At 42.8% G+C, this 16,163-nt stretch overlaps 1 protein-coding gene across 6 annotated transcripts in view; it reads right to left on the reverse strand.

Moving 5' to 3' along the window:
• Window positions 1–1,204: 1,204 nt before the first annotated feature.
• pde1ca (phosphodiesterase 1C, calmodulin-dependent a) overlaps window positions 1,205–16,163 on the reverse strand; it is an 85,320-nt gene continuing 70,361 nt past the window's right edge. For 4 of the 6 annotated variants that reach the window (XM_049010484.1, XM_049010489.1, XM_049010488.1 and 1 more), the window contains 5 exons: window positions 15,755–15,875; window positions 14,058–14,209; window positions 13,413–13,676; window positions 10,490–10,546; window positions 1,205–4,255 (listed from right to left, as the gene is read on the reverse strand). In XM_049010484.1, coding sequence (XP_048866441.1) covers window positions 4,095–4,255; window positions 10,490–10,546; window positions 13,413–13,676; window positions 14,058–14,209; window positions 15,755–15,875 — 755 coding nt within the window. In that variant the 3' untranslated portion in view covers window positions 1,205–4,094. Of the gene's footprint in view, window positions 4,256–7,642; window positions 9,053–10,489; window positions 10,547–13,412; window positions 13,677–14,057; window positions 14,210–15,754; window positions 15,876–16,163 lie in introns of those variants that run through there. The other 2 variants (XM_049010486.1, XM_049010485.1) reach the window with 2 other exon arrangements.

The following is a 16,163-nucleotide window of genomic DNA, read 5'->3' on the forward strand; positions in this document are numbered from 1 at the left end:
ATTTTAATGTCACATGTACTTCTCTATCGTTTTCCCTTTTTCCTGCATGGAAATACATGGTTATACTGGGAAAGCACTTGAACAAAAAAATGTTTTACATAATAAATATCGGAGGGAAATAATCTCTGGGAAATCTCTCAGTGGGCTCTCTGTTTGTCACCGCCACCCACTCAGCGACCAGCCCACAGGGCTGCTGACGGGCCTGCAAATCCTGCATCAGCCTTCATTTCAGTATGTTTATAGAGGTTTTAGAGACTTACACTTGCACCCTGCTGCAGTTCCTCCTGAATCTAAGCGCTGAAATAGGCCACCAGTTGAAGTAGTTCAGAGGACCCACTGAAACACTCGCGCGGAGAGCGAGATGTGTTGTCGTGACAACCGCCTCTGACAGAATGTCCGGTCTAGCCACACTCACCACACTTCTCCTCCCGGGTACGTGTCAGTCTTTACACTCCAGACCCCAAATCCTCCCCTCCTCTCGGCCAGCTGAGGTCTGTCACTCGCCCACGGACATCACAGCCCCGAGTGACGATGGCACATTTAGACCACGATGCTCAGTCTGGCTACCTAAAAACTGCATAAATTAGATCAGAATAAGCGAGCTTACAATGTATGAGATCCAAACCCAGGGTTGGCGGAGTGATTTCGCCATTGGGGCCCTGAGCAGTCCTCTTAACTCCCAATTACTCCAGGGACTGGCTGACCCTGTTTTCACAAGAAAAAAAATTGTGAATCATTTTGGAAAAAAGCATTAGCTAAATAAATAAAATGTACAAAAAGTAAGATTATAGTACAATAGTATTTGAGTAAACTGCAATTGATTATATTTCACTACTGTATGAGTTTTAATGTCACATCCAGTCAAGATTCCACTTCACAGATTATCTGCTGCCTCCCCCCCTCCATGGACACACCCACCATCAGGCTGCGTCACTCAGTTACTAATCATGCCTGTCTTCAATCAATCAGCCTATTTAAGCTCACAATCAGCCAGTCCTTTCTTCTTGGCCATAGCGTTCGGTCATGATTCGCTCATTTTTGTGTCATATATGTATCTTTGTGGTCGACTGCCCCACTGCTGTCAGGCTGGTTGCTAAGGACTCAGAACTATCAGAGAGGAAACAGCCTGAAAATGTGTGTATTACTTTCTAATTCTGTCCCATGATTGTGAGAAGCTGGGAATAAATAGGAAATTCCGCATAAGTTTGTTCATAAGGTTTTTAATTTTCATCTACCAGTCATGCATCCATCAGTTTCAGCAGTATCATGCCATTCATATAAAGCTTTGGAAAAAATTGAGACCACTCCATATTTAAGAATCTGCATTCTTAACTCTTTCATGATCCTATAATAATTATGTTACTATGAGAAGTCACCTGACATGTGCATTTGGGGTCAATTTTATGAGAGTTAAATAAGAGTTAAATCCTGGTTTAATCCTGGTTCTGCTGGCAGAAGGCTGCACCTCACCGCAGGCTGCTTCCAGGCTCAAAGTTTCTAAGACAGCAGTAACAAGCACAGGGTGAAGCAGGAGACACTGGGAACGACTTGAAACCAGCCAGGTAAAGGGCGGAAGCGATTTTCTAATGTCAGAGATGACTGTCAACTTATCCAGCAGTTTCTCGGGAATCTGAGGATGACATTAAGTGCAGGTGTGAAGAGCACTGCTACAGTACAGCAGTTTGTATCAGGCTCCAAAAAGCAGGACTGACGTCCCATAGAGCAAGGAAGAAGCCCTTCATTAATGAGAATCAGAGAACATCGTTCACAGAAGAACATTCATAAATTGAGAAATGACTGCAACTAAAAACCGTGCTGTAGTCCCTTAATGTTCTCCAGAGCTGTATTTGCTGAAACCCCAGGGAAATGCAGTAGCCTCAGACACTCACGCCTTTATAGAAACTGCCACCAGTAATCAAGACCGGTCTGAAAGAAGGTTTTAAATTGTTTACAGCATGTATATCCCATATGCTGCACAGTTACACAGAACTCTTTCACATCAAAGTAGTTATACACTAATCGCATTACTTTTGGTGGAAGATGATTATTTAACGATGGGTGAATATAAGCCTCCTCTGCATGTATGCTACAAACTCTTTACTGCCAATGCATGTCCTGAATGGGAAAAATAGCAATGCAGAATGAACATACAATGCAAAAAATGGACACAGCAAAAAGATGGGTGTTTCAGAATGGCGAGGTGTGTTTTTATGGTAATGCGGTGATGTCATCATTTTGTGTCGGAAGCACTGTTCCTTGCCTAAGATAACCATGCCAGGGAATGACTCTGTGCCAATAAAATACCCATAAGTCCCTGTGGGGCCCAAACCTAGCAAGTGCACAAAGTGCCTGGTTATCAGAGCGTCTCCACTAACATCATCGATTCAACATGTTAGGGCTTCACGGCATAACAAATATGCAGGGATGTATCAGGGCTTTGTGTTACAGTCTGAGAGGACAGTGTCCTTAAAGGTTCATTAATGTTTCATATAATATCATATAATATCCATAAGCAGAAGTTAGCAACTGTTTTAACTGTAGCTGTAGAGTTTGCAGGACATAAATCTCAGGACAGAGAAGTATTTTACTTATGTGAGCCGATCAGCGTTTTACAGTCTTTACTGCTATATCAGTGAATGCATCCTTTATTCGAATATTTTTTACAAATTAAGTCATTAAGCACCATTTAGTCTCATTCATTTACAGTGGATATAAAAAGTGTACACACCGCTGTTAAAATGTAATAAATTATTTCAAAACTTTTTCCACCTTTAATGTGACCTAGAACCTGCACAATTCAATTGAAAAATAAACAAATCTATTAGGGGGATAAAGTATACAAAATATAAAAAAATATAGCTCAGTTGGATAAGTGTGCACACCCCTCAATTAATATTGTGTTAAAGCACCTTTTGATTTAATTACAGCATTCAGTCTTTTTGGGTAGCAGTCGATCAGCATGCTACATCTTGACTTTGCCCACTCTTCCTTGGAAAAATCTGTCAGATTGCGACGGCATCTCTTGTGCACTGCCCCCTTCAGGTCACCCCACAGATTTTCAGTTGTATTTAGGTCTGGGCTCTGGCTGGCTCATTCCAAAGCTTTAATTTTATTCTGGTGAAGCCATCCTTTTGTTGATTAGGATGTATGCTTGGGATCATTGTTGTGTTGAAAGGTGGAATTCCTCTTTGTCGTAAGCTTTCTAGCAGACACCTGAAGGATTTGGGCCAAAACTGACTGGTATTTGGAACTATTCATAATTCCCTCCACCATGAGTATTTCCTGCTGAAATAAAACAACCCCAAAGGATGATTCTCCCGCCACTGTGCATCAGTGTGGGTATGATGTTCTTTTGGTGATGCGCAGTGTTGTTTTGGCACCAAAACATACCGTTCAGTATTGTGTCCAAAAAGTTTAACCTTGGTTTTATTAAACAATGACCATCAATTTGGGGCAACGTCCAGTTCTCCGTAATGTCACTGTTGTCCAATATTTTCTCCACTTCTTACCGATTTCTATGGTATATCTAATGTCATGGAATTTTTTTGTACCCTTCTACTGACTGATACCTTTCAGCAATGAGATCCCTTTGATGCTTTGTAAGCTCTATGTGAACCATGGCTTTTGCTGTAGGATGCAACTGAGTAAATGTCAGTTGAACTTCATTTATTAATCAGTCACTTGGTTGCAGGTGTGAACCCAAAAAGACTGAATGCTGTATTTAAATGAAAAGGTGCTTCAATAAAGTATTAGTTTGTCACTTATCCAATCAGCTTATTGTACGTGTTATTTTTTTATTTGTTTTCTTAATTTTTATTTTATTTTCTCCTTAACAGATTTGTTTGTTTTTCAATTGAATTGTGCAGGTTCTAGGGCACATTAAAGGTGGGTAAAGTTATGAAATGGTTCATTATGGTCTCATTTGCTTTGCACCACAAAAATCTGGCATTTTAACAGGGGTGTGCAAGTTTTTATATCCACTGTAGCTCTCTCTACACAGCAGCATCTTACTGACATCTCTGATGGGGGAAATAAAAAGAATGATAGTTATAACAGGTCATTTAGATGACGCTCAAATATGACTTCCTGTGACATCACTTCCTGTGGCGCAAGGAGATGCTCTGGAGCTGCCTGGCCTTGATCCTAGCGTCACCGGGTCGGCCCTCACGTGCTTTTTCGCTGGATGGCAGGTGTGACCTGGCGCAGTAGCTGGGTCTCTTACAGTAGCGGATCATGTTGTACTTCTGGGGTAAGTCTGGAAGACAGGGGGCGTGTGGCTGGTTATATTGCTGTATAGAAACACGGAGGAAATGCTTATACAACACATGGGTACAGGACTCCGATAAAAACATTCCAGCTCTTGCTTGTCCTAACCATGAGTATGTTCTTGATGTCTAGAACAGGGGTGGGCAATCTTATCCGCAAAGGGCGGCTGTGTGTGCGGGTTTTCGCTGCAACTCCCTAATTAGATGACTAATTAGAGGATAGACTGGCTGAAGAGTCCTCACACCTGGGTTTGAACAGCTGACCCAGTCCAGAATGTTTTTGGAGGGACCCAACAAGCTGTGCTGAGTTAATCTAAAAGTTTGAGAAACAACTATCCATGTAAGTTGTTTTGGATACAATGATATTAAGTAATTTTCATCCATAAAATTCTGAGCCCCGTTAAGTCCCAGCCCCCTCCCCCACTTCCTACGCACTGCAGCTTAAGTCGATAAGGACACAGAGACGTGATCTGAGCCCTTTGAATTCAGATTTATTGTCACGGCAATGCAGCAACAAAATATGAACATCGTAACAACCATGACCACATGGTCAGCACAGTTTTATTTTTCTTGGTTTATGATTAACAGTATAAGTGTTTTTTTTCCCGACTTGAAACGATAAAACAAATAATGACACCATTAAAATGATTTAAAGTGATGGTCAACATTTTACACAATGGAGATTCTTCACAGAGATGCATAAGACGTGTCTCCAAATATGAAAAAAAAACATAAAACAATCCCCACGCTTTTACAGGAGGTTATTTGTCAAGCTAAGGAAGTGCAAAAGCCTTATTTCAAAAACCTATGGACACGATCGCGTGAACAGCGTAGTGATGAGTTGCGGGTCCTAAACAATAGGCGGCGCTATTTACCACGAAAAACCAGCCTTATCTGGCTCTGTGATCTTGCTCTAGGCGTGCCGACCTACGCATTGCAAACGGCTAATAGCTGACAACCGAAATATGACTTTTGTACAGAGAGGGGCAAAGAGGACACATGCCCACCTAATAAAAGGCTTCTCTCAAATCACACATCATTACTATCAGATGAAATTCGAAGTATGACTGGGAAAACATCAACCAAAACCGAGTGATATTACAATCCAAGTGACACTAACTGGGGACACAGGAAGCAAGCTGGTTTTAAAATACACGAGGTGGCGAAGAAGTTGAAAATGGGGGCTTATGACCCGCAGCTTGATGTTTTTAAACTCGGCACACAGAACACTCGACCACGCAGACCTTCAAAGTTCTGGTTGTAGGTAAATCTGCATGTATGGCGTCTTTTCTAAATGATTTTTCATCTTAATTGAACAGATAACCCTAATTTTGGGGCTGAATATAAGCACTCACGATTGCCAATGCTGGGTTTTAAACGGTTCCAGTACTGCACACATTTTTTAAATGGCATTTGAATGACCATAGCTTATGTCCACTAGATGTCACTAGCGTTAACGCTAAAACGCTTCAGTGATAAAATTAAGGATGGTTTAACTTCTGTTAATCAAAAACATCCCTCGGGTAAATCCGTTTTAGACGCCACTCATTTAAAATATTTTAACTATTGGCATTTAATGCAACTGTATGTCATATCTAGAGTCTATCTCAAACACTTTAACATCATATTTAATTTCATTCCGAATTTATATGTTTATTGAACTCAGTGATCATAGAATGGACAGCTATTACGCGGGTCATGTTTCTTGGCAAACAATCACTGTTTTTTTTATTAACTGTGATGAATAATGAGTTCGATAAGTCTACTACTGCTGTCCATACTATGCGGATTATAATACTGTTACAATCTGAAATAATGCTTTAATGCGGTCATCTGTTAAAGTTTCAATAATGTAGCCTTACAAAGTAAATACATATGCCTATTGGATTTTAATATATACTGCTGTTTAAAAGGGAAAATACAACTATGTGGAGTGACACTGTGCAATTATGTCTCACTTCATCCTACGGCACTAACATTTTCAACAGTATGATCCCCCGCCACCGCAGACGCAGGAAAAAGCAACTCTCACGCATATATTAACGCAAATGGGCCACTTTGGGGGTATTGCAATTAAAATGCAGCACAGTATTAGGATAAAGTAGGCACCGGCGATGTGAAGGTGGAAGCTAAGCTGAGTCTAATTATACATCTCTGCCACTCTGTTACTATGCGCTGTGTTATCGGCCCTATTGCATACACGTCCAAATCCCGTTCAAATATGACTGCGTATAGGAAAACGTCCACATTTAAATGAAAACGTTATAGACGTCAAAGACCTGGTGATTATAGGCACTCTCAACAGAGAATAATGCTGGCAGGGACGACACTCATGTCGTACATAAAGGTTCAAGCTAACACGTTTCATTTATGCTGTTTCGCTAATGAGGCCTGTAGCTAAATACACGATGCACACGTACAATTACGAGTGGCCCTGACAGAAATCCAGGACATGGGAAGGTCTTAAGTTCATTAGGGTATAAATCCATCCGTACGTTATTTTCATTACCAGTTATCAGACACTCTACTAGACTTTATCACCTTTTGGGCAAGGTGGGAATGTGGTTAAGGGATCTGGATCCAAATGGCTGTAGGTTCACATCCCAAGAGCTCCAACTGGTGCTGTTATGACAGTGTTATGTAATTTGAGATGTGTAGTTACATTGTGATGATGAGATAAATTGTAAATTTAGCATGTTACACAGGAGAAAGAGCACAATATATCTAATGAGGGAAATCTAGTGATCTGGACAAGTGACTATAGGCCTCAAAGCAGATGGGACGTGCACACTTCTGCTCCACCCTGCACTCACCTGGGCCAGAAACCCAAGTACTGATAAAAATTGAAGTGTGTTGGCCTGCAGCAGATGAGGAGCTGAGCTGCAGCATCCAGCCATGGGAAAATGAAGCCGTGATACGGGAGAATTACCACAGTAGACTCACATCAACAGCAGTTGGAAGTTGAGGAGCATAGAAAACCCATTAAAAGAGGTCATGGCTCATGTTTTCTGCCAATTTCCCCAACGTTACAAATATGTACAGGTTTTATAAACTGCGATGGCTTGTTCCTCACGCGGAGCGGAACGTTTACGTGTACCGACGGGAAAACGGATGAGCCAATTGCAGAGACTGTCACAGTAAGGAAGGAGTGCACCCAGCGAGTGAAGGTGGGGGGGGGGGCTGCCCGTTATGAAGCGCTCAAGGCAATTGGGTGGTGGGATAGCGGTTAAGGTGATATGGGTAATGTGAAGGTAATAATGTCAAAATCACAGGTCAGGTTCCACTACTGAGCCCAAAGAGTGTCTGTAAACACTGTTGTATTATTTAGAAAAGGCAACAAACATGTATATCCCTAGATTCATCCTACAAGAGTCTAATTCTGATATCTCAATCCTTTAATAGGGTTTTTCGGCCGTGCTGTTGAAAACCAAGCTAGGATGACATTTCTATCCTCTGTCACGAGTCTAGCTAGATCTGTACACTTAAAGATTATCCCCATGTAAATTATGAGGCGGAACATTCTGATGATTGACTTCAGTTCCCATGATGCTCTTGTAGTGTAGCATTAGTCCAAAATGATCACGATCATCATGGGGTGCCATGGTGCTGCAGTGGTTAGCATTCCTGGCTGACAGCCCTGGGAGCTGGGTTTGAGTCTCTACCATGGCCCTGCATGTGGACCTTGCATGTTCTCCTCATGTTCTTGTGGGGTTTCCATCAGATCCTGGGTTATTCCCTGCTTTGTGTTCATAGACTCTGGACCCCCATGACACTGAATAGAACAAGCGGTTACAGAAGATGGATGGATCATTATCATCAGTGAGAGACTCAAGGTTCTTTGACATTATTTGGAAATGTATTATTTATATATGAGATACATATCAAGCTCTGATTATGTTAAAGGCTGACTCAATCACAGTATAATCCTGTATCCCACCCAAAAGCTGCATGAAAACCACTCTAACATTCTGAAGCCAACTCTTTGGGGTGAATTGCCCTGCGTTAAGCTTATCGCTCGATTGCTTTTTCATCCGAATTTAGGAAAAACAAATCAGAAAGTTAGACTCCACCTGTGCCTTTGAGATTAATTCTTCAGTCGGATTTCTGGTGTGACAAACGGTGTTAGAACTGAACAGTATTTGCACGAGTATGAACAACTTAACAAAGATAACGATTACAGAAGGACAACAAACAAAAGCACATGACCTGAGCTCCCACCCTGTCGTGACTCTCTCTATCTCCATGGAAACGGCTGCTTAACCGTCATCTATGCTCCATTCCTTTGGGGTGGGCCTTAACTCTCTGCACCCATAATGCAATGGGTGTGATGGCCCCTGGATCCCAGCGCCCAACCCGGTGCCCATTATTGGCAAACAGCAGTACTTATAATATAAATAATTTAGCAAATAAAATAGGAAAGAGTCTCTTTCAAAGCGTGCCAATGTCCCACTCATGCCCAGGCCACTCCCCTTTTTAAAAGTGGGCGGGCTTGCGTAGCTCATGTTTGGGAGTCAGTATGGAAAGGAGAAAAATATATGGCACCTCCCACTGCTGCACTGCTCTACCCCACCCTAGAACACACAATTAAAAAAAGAAAAAAAAGAGCATGGTAGAAAAAATAGTGTGTCCACTAGGGGGAGCAATCTGGAGCCATGGCTCATCCTGGGTATCTAGTCTTGGAAATAAACTCAGGTGGCGAATTATTTAAACTGGGCGAGCTGCAGAGGCTAAAGCTGCCAGCGTAGCAGGGTGGCAGCGCTGGGTAGGCTTCGTCTCCTCCTCAGGACCTGTGGGGAAGAAATATGGCACCTTTAGGACCCGGGTGATCCAGGAGGCCTGCTTTGGATGTCTGTATGGAGCAGCGTGCGTCTGTCTGTATGTGCGTGTGCAGGTGCATTTTTGTAAATTATTACATCGTGGGCACCAGATTTCCCCACAATGTGATTAAAAACCTGTAACTTTTCACATTTTTCAGGTCCCCATGACAATCCCTCAGATTAATTTTATAAAAAATCTGTTAATGTAATCAAATGATTAAAAATGCCAAAAGTCTTGTATTTTTGGCCACTTATGGCTCAGGTACGGGCTGGGTAGGTGTTACGGTTGTCATAGTTAAGATTAGACAAAGATGTGAATACTGTGCGCGGACTGTATGTTGTTTGTTTGTGTGTGTGTGTGTGTGTGTGTGTGTGTGTCTGTTTGTGTGTTTTGCAATCCACTGATACAATAAACCCAAGTATCCCTCGTTTTCAAACAATTTCATGTTTCACTGCACTATTGCACAAATGTCTATATAATTTATCACTGTTGTTTTAATAAAACTCATGTCTTGGATTTTATGCATTTTAAACGGTAATTAAATACGCTAAAACTTTTTGCTTGCAATCAGTTTCCTCGTGTATGCAGGTTCTGTCGTGCTGAGCTTAAAAAATCATTAATTTAATTAACTTTAGAATCAATAGGACGTGTGTGGACAAAAGAAAAAGCAAAATGTGTATTGGATAAAAAGTTAATTATTCAAAATGATTTAAATATGTAAAAAGGCTAAAGCTAATCATGTAGCCCAAGGGAACATGGAATGTGGGATGCAGGTTTAATTAAAAGCACTGTTACTAGAAGCATGTGCTGCACTGAAAATAGAAAACATCCAGGTTTCAAGCTAAGATTTTAAGTACATTTAAGTACATCCTGTTATCCACCTCAGCTTAATTTTAGCTGCTTAAACTATACAGCATCACACTGCATCTATGTGTATAGGGCACTACTTTCCCTGACAAAAATAAATTTCCCAGGGGTCCTGAGGAACTACCCGAGGAAATATCTTTTTTAGCTGTCTACAAAGATTGCCGTTCAGTTGATACAACACACACACTCCATGGATTGAACTTTCAGCTAAACATACTGAATGTTGTTTTATGAGTTAGTACTACTTCAAAGAAACTAATGTCTCAAATAAATAGATCGTGGCAAGGTCCAGGTCTCAGGGAAATACTGGTTGTAGAGGAAGGATTTAGTATAGCTGAAAGATAAAGAAATAATGCAATAATAATAATACTGTGTGGCTTTAGCAATACTGGATCATGCGACACACATCTTTCTATTTTCTATTTACTTTCTGTTAGATACACTTTTGTGAGCTTGGATCAATTGTCTGGTCTTTTCCCAGTTTGTCTGGCTGTGGTGGTTGGAGGTGGTGCAGTTCTGGAAACAGAAACATAGATTACCACTGGGGCTCTTTGTCTCATCACTTTCGGGCGAGTCGCTCCCTCTGGGCGCTTCTCCTGTAACGTGAATTAAACGAAAGCGGAGAGAGACCAGGTCAGGGCCCTCCTGCAGGCCAGAACCGAACCAAACAAACAGGGAGATGAACAAAACGAAACAAAACACCATCACACAAAACACCATGCTGATGGACGGCCAGTTCAGGTGACGAGAAACGTCTCCCGCAGAGAATGAGCCCGGACGAGATTCTGGAGTGTCGAGTGAAAAGGTGCAATGAGTGTGTCTGCAGTTCACCGTAACACCATTGTGTCACATGTTTGACAGTGTTTAACAGCCCCATCATGAAAAATGAGTCCGACGCAAGACCTCAGGCCCGGAGCTCACAAACAGTGACCTGCGGTAATATGTTTTAAATCGAGGAACTCAAAAAGAAAAATCCACATTCTACTTAGGAATCCTAAAGGGAAATTAAAAAGTAAATGATGGCCCGATATCACATTCAAAGCAGCATGGCGTAAGAAGATTATTCTGGAATGATAACATACTGCAGCCATTAGTGCCTTTTCAATGCTTTCTTGCCTTAAGACCATTTTCATAAAATGTGCAATTTTGCCATGCACCATTTACAGCTTTAGATGTAAAAAGTACTTAAGTACTTTAACTTGGTTAATTGTTTAATCCTTTTAAGTGTTCTTTTTGTTCCAGGGTCAGTGAATTGAAAGCGGAATGGAACTCAGACCAGAATGTGAAGGGGTTAATGTCATTGAGGAAACATTATTCCCTGGGGATGTTTATCTAGCCGTCGTACAAACTAGCCAGCAGGGGGCGACAGACCAACACCGCCAGAAAAAAGGCGCAAAACAGATGAGAAGCTAAGTTATGCTTTGAGAATCAGGCTGAATAAGCAAATTTAAAAATGAGCAAATAATAACATGTGGAAGTTCAGATAAAATTTATATTCCCCCGCAGTCCTCAGGGTGGGGGGTAATGTAGCTTTTACTTTATACTTTATATAAAGTTTATATTATAATCACTTAAAATATTTGTGCTGCATTGTCTTTGATTTCCTTCCCATGTCCCTCCAATGAGATACCAACGGGCATCATTCTCTTATCTCATTGCTTTGTCCTTTTTGTTACACTGTTGTATATGCATTATATTGTTTGATGTGTCTTCTGCTTTATATTGTGTTACACTGTGTGTGTCGCACGTGCACCATCTTGCATATTACCTAATCTGGATGTTTCCCAATGACGTAGCTTGATTCCCATGAAAAGTTAAAAACTGTTGAAAATTATCAATGAAAAAAAAGTACATATTCAAGTCAACTTATGTAACTGGGTATTGTTTTCTACATATTTCTAAATATCTTGCATTTCCTCCTCCATCTTGAAAAAAATTCTTAGTGAGTGACATTCTTCGTGTCTGGTTGCAGCTCCTGTGATCTTGTGGGACAGTGTAGTACCTATCGTTTGCACACTTCTAAATTTCGCAGAATGTAGTATGTCATCCGGGTACCATTCACCTACTGTCTCATCCATACTGAGGACTGGGATGTTCTGCTCACTTCGCATACTATATTTCACCTACTACAGTAAAATCCCGTTATAACGGACTTCAAGGGACCTGGAAAAATCGTTATATCCAGAGTTACTGTTTGCCCAGAACACAACTACAGGACACCATTTACTCATGCCACACCCCAGCAGACACACTTGTGGTATAGATTATTATATTGTACATGTAGTAATCCAACTTTACCTGACCAGCAGTGTGACTATTAATAATCCCGACTACGTATCTGGCCTGGATATCACCGGCACGCCATGCACCTTGTAGGCGGAGCCTGCATGTCCGTTATAGCTGAACAAAACTACAGCTGGATATCACCAGCACGCCACGTGCCATGTAGGTGGAGCCTGCATGTCCGTTATAGCGAACAAAACTACAGCTGGATATCACCAGCACACCACGCTCCTTGTAGGCGGAGCCTGCATGTTCGTTATAGCGAACAAAATTACAGCTGGATATCACCGGCATGCCATGCGCCTTGTGGGCGGGGCCTGCATGTCCGTTATAGTCGAACAAAACTACAGCTGGATATCACCGGCACGTCACGCGCCTTGTAGGTGGAGTCTGCATGTCTGTTATTGCCGAACAAAACAACAACTAAAAGCAGCCCTGGGGACCAAATTGTTTGTCCGTTATAAGCGAAATTTCGTTATAATGCGATTCCGCTGTATCCGATGCTTTTTCTGCATGTTCTTAAAGGCGCACGGCCAGGACCAGCGGACCACGTCCGTTATAGATGATATTCTGTTATAAGCGAGTCCACTATAATGGGATTTTACTGTATATAGCAAACAAGTATGCAGTTTCCTAGTTCTCTGGTTCTTCCTTTAGGCTTTCGCATTTGGCTATTTGCCCAGTATTCCCAGTATTGACTTTGCCTGTCTTTGGCTTGTGCACCTGTATCCCCCTCATTGCTGGTTGTTTGGTGTGAAATGCAGCTCCGTGACGCCACTCAGAAGCTTTTCATCACACCGTGCTTCTGTCTGAGGTGAAGCGCCAATACGAGAGACTGAATACAAACAGTCCCTTTTGGAGCAGATTGCTGTATCCAAAGCAGCTTACACATACGATACAGATTTTACTTCCTGATCAAGGAGTCACAGAGAAAAAGGCATTTTTGGTTTTATTTTTCAGTATGATATAAAGAAATTATATTTGCTCAATTAATTAGCTATAAATGATACACATTGACCCACCCGTGGATATGATTTCTGACACTCAATGTAAAATAGCTGGGGCCCTCCTGAGATTGACAGCCTTTTATGTCCCTTTTTTAACCACTCTGCCACCTGCTGGTCTGTGAAGGTATGAACGCTTTGGCAGATGGCATGTGAGGTGTAACAGAAGACTTACCGTTTTGGACAGGCTGTTTCTTCTCGGGGCCGTTGGTGCTGCCAGACTGTTCTGGATCTGATTTTAAGGGGGGGTCCTTCCCCCCTTCTGGGTCCTGATCACCTGCAGGTTTTTTCTCCTTTCCTTCCTCCTGTGGCTGCTGTTCTTCTGATCTGGTCTGGCCCAGTTCGGCCTGTGCTGCTTCCAGTGCCTCGCTGCCACTCCCCTCCTCGGCCTCCTGTGCTGCTTTCTCCTCAGCCTCTCGCCTGGCTTTCTCCTCCAGGTCTGCGGGGACAGATCTGATTCAGACAGGCCCAATTCTAGGATTTTTTTAATGTGGCGGGCATAAGAGCAGCCATAATTCATATAGAGTGGCCTTATCATGAGGAAATGATATGTATTGGATCAGTGAGTGACATGAGAGGGGACCAATCAGTGTTTAGCTGGGGCAAGAACCCCTGTGACCCCGCCCCTATTTATATGCCCTGGGATTCAGATTCTGTCACTTAGAGAAATTTCAATTTCCAGTGCTTCAATCGGTCGGGGGGGGGAAATCAGGTCACAGAGGGCAGGCAATCAGTTGATAGTAAGTTGTTCTAGATGAAATAACAGTGCTATTCTAGGCCACGCCCACAAAGGCTGGCATGCCCCGCCCACGTGCCATACCCTTGGCTGCCTGTGCCTTCCACTTCTCCCGGTTCTGCTGGACCTCCTCGTTCCAGGTGGCCTTGAAGTTCTTGAAGTCGACGCTGAGCAGGGAGCAGCTGAGTGCAGAGTTGCCCTCTGAGCTCTTAACTGTCTGTGTGATGTTGTTCAGACTAGGGGGGGGGGGTATGATTACAAGGGTGAGGACAGGTAGAGGCTCATTCAGAATGGGGGGGGGCAGCTGGAACAAACTGACTCAGTACTGATTTCTGCCAAAGAAGAGCTAAATGCACTGCCTTTAAATGGGTGTATTTCCCAGCTACACTAGACAGGAATGCAGAAGGATCTAGGATGGAGATGAGATTGGAACCAAAACACCTTCAGAAACACTGCAGGATAAGCTATGAAAACAAAAAAATAAATAAAGGAGATTTGGACCATTTGAATCAAGAAAAACGTGGGAGGAACTGAAACCCATAACTGTAAAACACAAGTGGGATTGGAACCCACAGCACAGTTGGTTTGGAACCACAGTGGAAAGGGACGCACTGAAAGTATAGTTGGCTTTAGGACTCACAAGCAGTCAAAGCTGTGGGAGCCACCAGCAGAAATGATGTATTTATCTGTGAGTCCACAGAGAACATGTGTCGAGCGGGACATGAACCAACAAACCCTAAAATAATCCGTGTTTACAGAAAGAAGCCGTCTGCTGGGAAAAACGCACACTCCGCACATCTGGCAAGTCAGAAGCAAACACACACTTGTGCAATATAAACATCTGAGAAGAAGTGAGGGAGAGCATGACAGCCAGTGTGTTTGCGATGCTCTTCTCATGCTCTGCTCGACTGCGCCATCCCACATCTCCGTTCCACTAGGGAGGAAGACCTTGAAATATAAAGGGATAGATCTGTGTGGGCTTGAGCGTGATGGTTTAGTCCACGTAATCTCCATCTGGAATGTAGTGTGTGTGTGTATCAGCAGTGTGTTCATTCAGAATAACAGGATAGGGTCTCTGCATGTGTGTGCATGTTTGTTTACATATTAAAGGAATACATGTGGCTGACCCTGAGGCGATGGGGCGTACATATGTGTCGAAGATCTGAGACAGCAGAGTGTTGGTGGTTTGAGATTCTGTGTGTATGAGAAGCTGCAGCCTTTGTCAGGTGGAACGGGGGTGATGACCTTGTGCTGTTACCAACAGCCTCTGATCAGCTATAATTTTTAATTAAAATTAAAAATGTCCCATTGTTTGGTTCAAAGCTACAGCCTTTTGGGCTGCGACCTCAATAACTTGCCCCCTCCAGGTCCACAGCTGCCATGACAACAGATTCTAGATGACTCCTTATCTCTGCAGAATGACACAATGGATTTGTATGGGTGTCACGTTGCCGGGAACATTCCCGGAAACATTTTGTGGGGGGAATTTTAAACCGCTTGCTCTGTGCATCACTTCGTTTAGCTTGATTCCACGCTTAAGCGGCGGCGAGATGAAAAAAAAAAAAGGATAAAAATCAGGCGTAGATGACAGTGACATGACTGGCTAATGTGACCCAGCAATGTGAGCTTCTGTGGCTGCTTAGGAAACTGTGAGGTAGGCACTCAAATCAAATGAAGGAAGGAGAACTCCATCATGATCCAGGCTCCATTACTTTACATTAGGTGTGCGTAGCGACACTTTGTGACAGGAAGTAGGAAGTCACATGACAGGAAGTCCTCACCTAGAGCGCCGGAAGCCCGTGAGGCCCGAGCGGGAGGCGTCGTCGATGAGTGGCGTCACAATCTTCTCCGTCATGTCAGTCAACACAGTGAATGTGGGCTCCACAATGAAGTCAATGAACCCTGGAGACAACAGATGACCCAGGAGGCTCAGAACCCTTTCCCTCTGCCTCGCCAGAGCTCTGAAGCCATAGTTTGTATTCCGGCTGTCATTTTAACCTTTTTAGATGCAACGTGCAAATGAGCTAATCAACAGCTCAGTGATTACCCTTCTTAAAGGGCAAACCGTTTAACAACAAGGCGAGACGGACACAAAGTTATAGGACGTTTCTTAATACCAATAACGCGATAATTGTACTTGCTAACTTGCCTGTCAAAAACGAACTTGGGGCGCAAAGAATCATGGGATTG

This window comes from Brienomyrus brachyistius, chromosome 4 (genome assembly GCF_023856365.1).
Source record: "Brienomyrus brachyistius isolate T26 chromosome 4, BBRACH_0.4, whole genome shotgun sequence".
In the NCBI taxonomy this organism is placed as follows: domain Eukaryota; kingdom Metazoa; phylum Chordata; class Actinopteri; order Osteoglossiformes; family Mormyridae; genus Brienomyrus; species Brienomyrus brachyistius.